At 38.8% G+C, this 10,479-nt stretch overlaps 1 protein-coding gene across 2 annotated transcripts in view; it reads right to left on the bottom strand.

Moving 5' to 3' along the window:
- LOC135222965 (homeobox protein Hox-B5-like) overlaps positions 1-9,886 on the bottom strand; it is a 204,919-nt gene extending 195,033 nt beyond the window's left edge. The window contains exon 1 of one of the 2 annotated variants that reach the window (XM_064261443.1): positions 8,349-9,886. In XM_064261443.1, coding sequence (XP_064117513.1) covers positions 8,349-9,054 — 706 coding nt within the window. In that variant the 5' untranslated portion in view covers positions 9,055-9,886. The remainder of the gene's footprint in view (positions 1-8,348) is intronic. The other variant, XM_064261444.1, reaches the window with a different exon arrangement.
- Positions 9,887-10,479: the final 593 nt, after the last annotated feature.

The raw sequence follows: 10,479 nt of genomic DNA, 5'->3' as shown, positions 1-10,479 counted from the left end.
CACACATTCACATATACACTATATGCGCATACATCTCATGATTTATTAGGACATTTCTGCAAAGCGCTTGTGCAAGCTTTTCCCACAGTGAATTCGACTAGCCCACTCCTGGTTTTAACGCCATTCGAAAAACGATGTAGTTTTAACGCTCAAGATTTTATATTAAGCTAATATGGTTTTTTTTTAAATACTGTACACTTATTGTTTATTTAGTTATTTTCATACTCCACGTCTTAAAATTGCCTTCCTTTTTATCAGGACACTCGGCTTACCATCCTTCAGAGAGAGAGAGAGAGAGAGAGATAGAGAGAGAGAGAGAGCTTTAATTCGCGAAAAATACACTAAAGCATCATGAGGTATTCAGGTTCAGATAGCCGTAAATCTTTATACAATATTTGGAAGCGAAAGACATTCAAGTAACTTTACACTTAATCAAAACTTTCCTCAAATACGTTAAGCGTGATGAACTTAAATAGCTAAGTAGATACTGCTCTGTTAAACTGTATAAATAAACAAATAAAAAAAATTATATATTCTTTTGCACTTACTAAGGATGCTTCTTGTCTCTATTGCATATGGCTTCTGTATGGTACATAGTATAATAATATTAATAGTAATTTTTATCATTATTATTGTTATATTATTACTACTACACAGCATATGCATTTTGTAATGTATACACCCAAGTGCTAAAATGAATATTGTTATTATTATTATTATTATTATTATTATTATTATTATTATTAAAAAAAATCCTCAAAGTAGCACGAGTCTTTAAATGGGGAAACAAATCCACAGTAATGTAAATGTAAATATATGTACATTTACATAACTGAGGATTTCTTTCTCCATTATTATTATTATTATTATTATTATTATTATTATTATTATTATTATTGGTGGTGGTTGGAGTAGTAGTGCCAATATACAAAAAACTCAGAAGGCCATTAGTATTCGTAATTTTTTCTTTTTTTGAAGCCTTAGAAACTCTTGGTAATTTTTTTTCATTTTTACATTTTATTTTAACAGGTAGACGAACCGGACGTAGTAACATATTTGCAGCAAGGGGCGATAATATCGGCCCCCACAAAGTCATCGAGGGAATTAAAACTGGAAGAAGCCTTAGAACGACAAAGACGTTAAAGGCAAAATAAAATAAATAAATAAATAAATAAATAGAAAATTCACGTAATTCGTCCAAAGCGATACCATCGGCCGGGGCATCGCAGTCTATAGCAGAGACGGAGGAATGAAACTCAGATAAGGAAACTATGTATTTTGAAAGGACCCCGGTCGAATCCATCTTGTTATTAGAACGGGGATACGGGAGTTTTTTTTAGAAATAAATAAATAACAAATTATTGCTTTGATTTTATTAGGTATTATCATTTCTTTTGGGGAGTTCCTGATGCGTATACAAATTTTGGTTGGTATCTTTGGTGGGTTATTTTGGCAGTCGGCGCTGAACAGCGATTCCGTCTGTCCCCAAGTCTTTGCTGGCGATCTTTCCCCGGAGATTGTTATACATATGCATTGTGTATGTATGTATATATATATATATTATATATATATATATATATATATATATATATATATATATATATATATATATATCTTTGGTTGCCGAACTTTCCTCAGAGATTGTTATACATATATGCACTGTGTATGTATATATGCATATACATATATATATATATATATATATATATATATATATATATATATATATATATATATATATATATATATAGTATACGCCTACGCGCACCTTAGCTTCTTACTCTACACACACACAAAAAAAAAAATCATAAAAAAAAAACACGGGACTCAACTGTACATAAATTACGGGACTTACAGAGAAGTCTTTACAGAAAGACACGAGAAAAAAAATCTCTCTCTCTCTCTCTCTCTCTCTCTCTCTCTCTCTCTCTCTGATCTCGCAGATGGAAATAAGTTCCTCGGATGACGTTAAGAAACTCACGAAGGGGGGGAAGAGGAGGAGCGGGGTGGGAGGTGGGGGGAGGGAGGTTGGTAGTGGAGAGTGGATACCCCCCGAAAAGTTTACCAAAACTATATAACCTGTTGTAGCGGTTCGATAATTTATGACGGACAAAATGTCATGGTAGCCTATTTCCTCTCAAGTCTCTTCTTCCTTTTAGTTTAGTTTATTATTGGTTTCCTTGGTCTTCTTTTGATGTTCTATAGTTTATTGGTCTTCTTTTGGTGCTATATCAATTTATACTGGTTTTTAGTTTCAAACGCTATACGGGATTTATGCCTTCCACTTTTTTTTCCTGCTCTGTATGTTCATTCAAATAAAATCAATTCTATGTATGTATGTGCATGTATGCATATATATTTACGTATGTATGTATATAGTACATATAATGTATATATGAATTAAGCTACAAGTGTACTTTAAATAATATCCAATTCGCTCTATCTCGGAATTAATCTAGTTCTGTATATGTTAACCTAAGGGGGATTTTTATATAAATACTCTATATATGTATTTATATACACACACATACGCATCTATATACACATCGCCCTTGTTTTCTCATGATTCTGTAAATACTTCAGAATCTTACACACATTCTTTCACTACAATGAAAAAAATAAATAAATATACTTGTGAGAAATTTGCGTCGTTAAACTGTCAAATATGCAACAGGAGAGCAAGACTAATGTGCGTAAGATCGCATTCATTAGGAATTACAAATATACAAAATTTATTTTCTCTCCACGATTATCTACGTATTATCCAGGACAACGAAATACAGTTTATTTCCATTCAAATTCTCTGAGTTTGAGAACATTACGTAACTTGACTAGTTTAACGTCCACAAACATTTTTTTGTTTTGAAAACGACCAAATTCATATTTCTTTCGTATTGATTTACAGTGATGTCGTAGCTTTTATACTATATTAAAAAATATCAATTAGTATAGCTGCATTTTACCTATATATATATATATATATATATATATATATTATATATATATATATATATATATATATATATATATATGTTATATATGTATATATATGTGTGTGTTTATGTATGTATATATATTGAATAAATTCTAAGTCTTATATCCAGTATATTATCACCTCATTACAAAGAGAAGCATTGCTACCTGGTTGACAAAACTTGCGAATTTTATAACCATTTCTTGTTTGTTTCAGTACACATCCAACCTTAATCATATCCTTTCGGGCTTCAAGATACTTCACCCTTAACACTTTATAACACCCAAACGCACCTTTATATCTAACACACAAATACACCCTTTGGTAGAAATTATGGGCGTGCATTGCACTCGTTATAAAATCTAACGTCATCTCATGGAAACGATATTGCTCTAATTTTCAAGGAAGAAAGCATCTCTCTCTCTCTCTCTCTCTCTCTCTCTCTCTCTCTCTCTCTCTCACACACACACACACACACACGCAACAATAACTTAGCTTTCAGAGAGGCACACGTAAGTTCGCAAAAAGAGGGTGAAATGTATTCATATCTACATCTATAAGTCTCCTCCTAATTTACGATTTGGAAGGAGAGTTCCGTAACATCTACTATGTCGGCCATTTTCCTATATATCGTTATTGATGGATTTTTATTGAAAACTTCATTTTTGTTTACGAGTCTATGTTGAGTGTTTTGTAAGAATGCCAGTTGAAATATGATGGGAGAACAGATATCTTAATATATGCACGAACTATCAGTAAATGTATATATATATATATATATATATATATATATAATATATATATATATATATATATATATCTTAAAGGCCTCTTAACCATTCGTCAAGCCCACCTAACACACACACACACACACAGCCTTGCGAAACTCACATGCACCGTTACCGTTGGCTAGTTCCCGATTTAACCGCAGTCGGCAATAAATCTAAAGTTACGAATATAATGATCGTGAGATTGGTCAAGTGGTATAACAGTTCGATTCAACTGCCCCCGCCCACCTCCTTCCCCCCTTCCTCGCCCAAACCTCCTGAACCCCATAATATCCTTCTCTCCATTAACACTTGAGAGCACCTTGTCACACACTCTCTCTTCTGCTCTTCTCGTCTCTCTCTCTCTCTCTCCTCTCTCAGGTTCAAACTCAATTTCGAATAACCACCAAAAAAACTATCAATAATAATAATAATAATAAATAATAATCAAAATAAGAATAAGTTTAATAAATAATAATGGATATTGTCTGATGCAAGTCCAATCTTCCTATCAGTTGCAACGCCAGTCAGATCAACATATAAGTCAATCTATTTAAATCCACGATCTCTCTCTCTCTCTCTCTCTCTCTCTCGTCTCTCTCTCGCTCTCTCTCGTCTCTCTTCCTCTATCTCACTCTCTCTATGTATAACCAACTTCTTTATCGTTGGACCACAGCAAAGTCTGAATAATAACCTTCTCTCTCTCTCTCTCAGGTAAAATCAATTTCGAATAACCACAAAAAACTCTCAATAATAATAATAATAATAATAATAATAATAATAATAATAATAATAATAATAATAATAATAAAAATAATAATATTGATCCTGCAGATGCAATTCCAACCTTCGTAGCAGTTGCAACGCCAGTCAGATCAAACTATAAGTCAATCTATTTAAATCCACGATTCCTCTCTCTCTTTTTCTCTCTCTCTCTCTCTCCTCTCTCTCTCCCAGGTAAAATAAATTTCTTTATCGAATAACCACAACAAAGACTCTATAATAATAAAAATAATAAAATAATTTTGAACCTGCTGATGGAAATCCAATCTTCCTATCAGTTGCAACGCCAGTCAGATCAACATATAAGTCAACCTATTTAAATCCACGACTTACAGATTAGGTTTCTTCAAGAAAAAAAATGTCCAATGACATCCGTCACAGAACAGCTACTACTGGATTTCTCAGACCGCTAAGAAGTCAATGGTCAATTTGTCTTCATTCAACTGAAAATGAGAGCAATTTCTTTCGCTTAAGGCGAATTACCTAACCGCAATGAAATATATATATATATATATATATATATATATATATATATATATATATATATATATATATATATATATATGTGTGTGTGTGGTGTGTGTGTGTGTATCTATATATATACATATATGGTATATATATAGTATTTATATACTATATGTGTATATATGTATTGTATAAGTGTATATACATATAAAATATTATATGTTAGTAAGTTATTGTATATATATATATCATATATATATATTATATATATATATATATATATATTATGTATATATATATATTTATATATAATTATATATATATATATTATATATACACACAAAAATACTCATACAATTAATTTGTATTTTTTTTTAACATTGCACCATACAAATCATTATCAGCATTTTAACAATAACTTTTTCATTCGAAGGCTTCCATAAGTATAAGTTGTGGACATATATCTTTTTTCTTCGGTGGGGGGCAGTTCTTTAAGTTTCTAAGTAAGTCAGTAATGACCAACACAGACCCGCACCAGCTTCTTTGACTAAAAAAACTACAACAACAAAATAAATAAAAAACATGACTTTCTTGCAATGTGGATTTTATAGGGAATAATGAAGTGATAAATATGATTTAAAACAGCACGGACTAAGTGAATGTAATCTACACACACACACACACACCACACACACACACACACACACACACACAGGATAATCCCTTGTACAGACAACATTTGATTACTGCGCATTACATAGGATTGAACTGTTCTTTGAAACATCTGATGATCGTTTCTTCGCAGAGATAAATGTCTTATAATTACAAAATAAAGATTGAGAAGTACTTTCAGAATACTGATTAGGCAAATAACGTTTTTCTTTTCGTGAATAAAAGTGTGCGGGAATGGTAATAATTAAAATAACTATACAAAAAGAATGAATATTAACAATGGATTGTTAATGTAAAGCAAAGTTCTAATTATATATATATATATATATATATATATATATATATATATATATATATATATATATATATATATATATATATATATATATATATATATATATGTATATATATATATATATATATATATATATATATATATATATATATATATATATATATATATAATTAAACCAACTAAAAAACAATGAATATCAACGATGGATCGTTAATATAGAACAAAGCACATATATACAGATAATTCCATGAAAACTAAGAAATCACTTGGCGACTAATACCCTTTGTGTATCATTTCTTAGCTTTATTTATATTATTATCATTATTATTATTATTATTATTATTATTATTAACATTTTTTTTTTCAATTTGACACCACAAGCATTTTACCTCATTTCAATATCACCTTTCTATAATCAAGGTGCCGATTCGAATGCGCAGTTTGCCGTACGTACATATCGATGAAAATACATTACTACATTAGAAGGATATTTTGTTAAGAATAAGTCAGAAATATCTCAACAGAGATTTGATTTGTGTTGCGTCATTTTGAATTTGATTTGACAGACGTCATGTTCAGCTCGAGAGCTCCTTCAATTTCACATCCACTACGAAGTAACATCGCAACTACGAATGGATAATAATGACCTGAATACCCAGACCATTTCAATAAAAATGTTAATGATCAAAATAGGAAATGATTATCTAATTTTCCTCCTCCATCCATCCATCAAAATAGAAAATAATTATCTAGTATTCCTTAACGTCTGTCTCCTCCTCCATCCATCTGGAAGATGAGAGAGAACGACAAATTTTCACCCTCTCTTAGTCGAGCACCACCTCATCTCCTCCAGCGGTAGACATAAATCGTCGGGTGGGCGACTTTTGGGGACTTCTATTTGTTGTCAATTTGTCGGGCAGTTTCCGGGGGACACCGGCGCCTCGAACTCATTAAAGGGCTCCCTGGTTATGCTGCTGCTGCTGCTGCTGCTGGGGCACTTCCCTCCTGACTGACACACCTGCCCCGAAGGAACGAGAAGACGTAGAAGTAGAAGGAGGAGGAGGAGGAGGCGGACCAGCCAGGACCGAAGAACGCGTAAAAACACTCGGCCCACCACACTTACTATAAACCCTTACACTTACACACATTCACTCACACTCCTTTTCGCCCCATCGACAGAATTTATGGCTTCTGGCTTTTACTTCAGTAGGGGAAACCCCTTGCTGCCCAGAAGTCTCTTTGCGGTCAGCTACTCAAAAGGAGAGTGATCTTAGTCGCGGTCGGAGTAAAACGACATCGGCGTTACTTGTGTTTTATTGACTCTGAGAGAGAGAGACACACACACACACACACACACACACAGACAGACAGACAGAGAGGGAAGGTGAGGAAAGGTTTATAAAAAGAGGTCGTAAGTGGACAGCCAAGACACATAATAAAATAGGGGTAAAGACAGAGACACACACACACAAGGTGCTATGAACAGGCAATTAAACAGGTGACCACGACCGCCTATTAAGACGGGGTTCAAGGAAGGCACTTTTTAGTAGTTTACGAGCGGGTAAAGGGTTTAGGCGGCATAGGGCACACGCCCTCTCTCTCTCTCTCTCTTTCTCTGTGATATTTACGAGGTGTGGTGCCCACACGCCCACCCGAAACTCAAAGAGCCATTCTACCGCCACCCACTTTTAATGGCCACCCCCTCTCGTTCTGTCACATTTATTGCACTCCTTTTATTTTTTTTTTTTTTGAATGACGTTCGCGAATGGCGTGAAGATTGGAATGGTGGGTGATATTGGTGCTACGGTGAATTGTGAATCAGTTTTTTTTTTTAACTTGATTATCTTTGATGTGATGAATGAATATGACTTTTAAAAGATTCAGTTCGCATTCAATTTGGTTTTTATGCACACAGGACATGATATATATATATATATAACATATATATATATATATATATATATATATATATATATAATATAACATATACAATCATCTACTCATTCACACATTGGTACGTTATTTTACCGGTTCCCTTATACATTACAGGACGGGTTTTAAAGAATTTGAGACAGGTAGCAATAACGCGCTACGGCTGAGTAAAAAGAACATTACAACTCGCACATGGTGCCTTCTCTTAAACAACCTGTAAATGAGGTTTTGGGAAAAGAGGGTAAAGAGAGAGAGAGAGGGGGAGAAAGATAGAGTGTGTGTGTAAGAGAATGAGAAGGAGAGAAAGAGGAAAGAGAGAGAGAGAGGGGGAGAAAGATAGAGTGTGTGTGTAAGAGAATGAGAAGGAGAGAAAGAGGAAAGAGAGAGAGAGACAGAGAGAGATTGAGAGAAAGCAAAGGGCACATTGCAGCATAGTATATATCTCACGAGTTGTACTCACTCTGGCCGAGATGAACTCTCTTCATCCAGGGGTAGATCTGTGGCGTTGGTTTCCCTGACGAAGATCCTCCAGAGCTTCCCGAGGCGCCTTCCAGGCTCTCTCCACCTTCGGTGCCTTCGCCGGCCCCTCCGCCCGAATTGCTCGTTCCGCCCCCACCACCCTGACTAGAGCTGTTCTGTTCGGAGCCGCTTCCGGAGCTACTGGAACCGGGCCCGCACCCTCCCGCCGACACAGATAGGTCCTGTGGGGATCCCACGGGATTCGCCGAAGACTCCGGGGTGGAGGCGAACTTGCATGAGGCGGAAGAGGTGGACGCCTGTGGCGTCGCGGCAGGCGAGGTGGAGGAGGGCTGATGTAGGCGGCCCTGGGCGGAAGGTGCTGGCGTGCTGCTCCCGCCGGAACCACCCGGGGTGCCTACTGACGCGGCGGCGGCGGCGGCGGCGGCCGCCGCCGCCCCTCCTGACGAAGAGGCCGCCGACGTGACGGACGCCCCGCCATTGCCACCTGTGGCAAAGTCGCTGCCGTTGGGCGCGGCCGAGATGCCCGACGGCGTGTATCCTGCGTACTGCTGCAGGGGAGGCGAGTAGCAGTTGTTGTAGCTGTTCAGGGCAGCACCGTAATAGTCTGTGTTATTGAGTCCACTGACGTCCTGCCCCCGCTGGCCATAGCAGGCCGACATAGAGTTTATGAACTGGTAGGAGCTCATGGTGGTTGTGGCTGGTGGTGGTGGCTGGTGGTGGTGCTGGTGGCTACGTAAGGCCCCTGCTGGTGATGATGAGGACCTTCGTTCCTGCTCCTCTGCAAACGACAGCAGTAAGGAAGGAAGGAAGAAGCAGTCCTGCTCCTGCTCCTGGTGGTGTCCGACACTGTTCCACCCGATGATGGTGATGATGAATTATGGTGACACTACTATATAGGATACTAGTCGAAGGATAACCTCTCTAGCACTTGCACATTACTCCATATATGGCCTCCGAATACTACCACGTGACTGACAGCAACCAATAGGGATAGGCGCATGAGTAGAGGTTAACGAGATAATGAGAGACAGAGAGAGAGAGAGGGAGAGAGAGAAAGAGAGAGAAAGAAAGAGAGAGAGACAGAGAGGAAGAAGAGGAGGGAGGGAGAGAAAAAAGCGAGAGAAAGAGACAAGAGACAGAGAGGAAGAAGAGGAGGGAGGGAGAGAAAAAGACGAGAGAAAGAGAAAAGAGAGAGAGAGAAACAGAGGGAAGAAATGGCACAGAGCGAGAGAGAGAGAGAGAGAGAGAGAGCCAAACTAGCGCGGCAGTCCGTCCCGCGGACTGCGCCAACAGCCCTCACACCCTTCTTATTCCCACTGTCCGACCACCGAGGTCTCTCTCCGTCCGGATAAATTACGAGCAACCGGAGCGCGCCTGGCCCCACCGAGCGCCCATGTGACGATGCACGACTATAAACAAACCGTAAATAAGAGCATGAGGCCCGGGGGATGCGCAGCAGCCGCCAGACGAGTGCGCTTTCCGCGACATCTGTGAGCAGCGCGGCGAGTTAACGACTTGTGGCGAACGGTTGGTGGATGGGTGGGCCGGGCAGGACAAGGCCCTGGCGGGCGGGCGGGAGGGGAGAAGACGTCGCAGGCAGAAGTGGGGCTCTCGTATACGTAGACCGCCTCCTCCGCCTTCGCCAGACACACGGCTCCAGAGTGTGTGTGTGTGTGGCCCCAGGGGGAGGGGAGGAGATGGGGGGATCCGCCGCGCTCTCACCCCGCCCCTATCAGTCGGCACTGGCACCGCCCACCCGGACCACCTCCTCCAGGGGGACCTCCGAAGACCTCCGTCAACCCTCCGCCCAGGATGTCCCCCTCCGTTGGCAACTCTCCTCCGACCGCCCCGTGCATTCCAACCTCGCTCTTATCACTGGTGACACGCCCCCTGATCCTCCCCTTCTCCCTTTTTTTACCTCCTCCGTCTTGGCCTCCTCCCCCCACCCCTCCTCCTCCTCCTCCTCCTCTTGCTGCAACTTCAACCTGTGTACTACAGTTGTTACTACCAACACACCCCCACAGCACCTATCCTGACACACCTGCCCGCCACACACCGGCAAAAGCAGCAGTACATCACACATGTCATAATCACACCTGAGTCGGGAACGC

This window comes from Macrobrachium nipponense, chromosome 8 (genome assembly GCF_015104395.2).
Source record: "Macrobrachium nipponense isolate FS-2020 chromosome 8, ASM1510439v2, whole genome shotgun sequence".
Lineage (NCBI taxonomy): Eukaryota > Metazoa > Arthropoda > Malacostraca > Decapoda > Palaemonidae > Macrobrachium > Macrobrachium nipponense.
The sequence above is the reverse complement of the archived record's forward strand: the minus strand, read 5'-3'. Positions and strand labels throughout refer to the sequence as shown.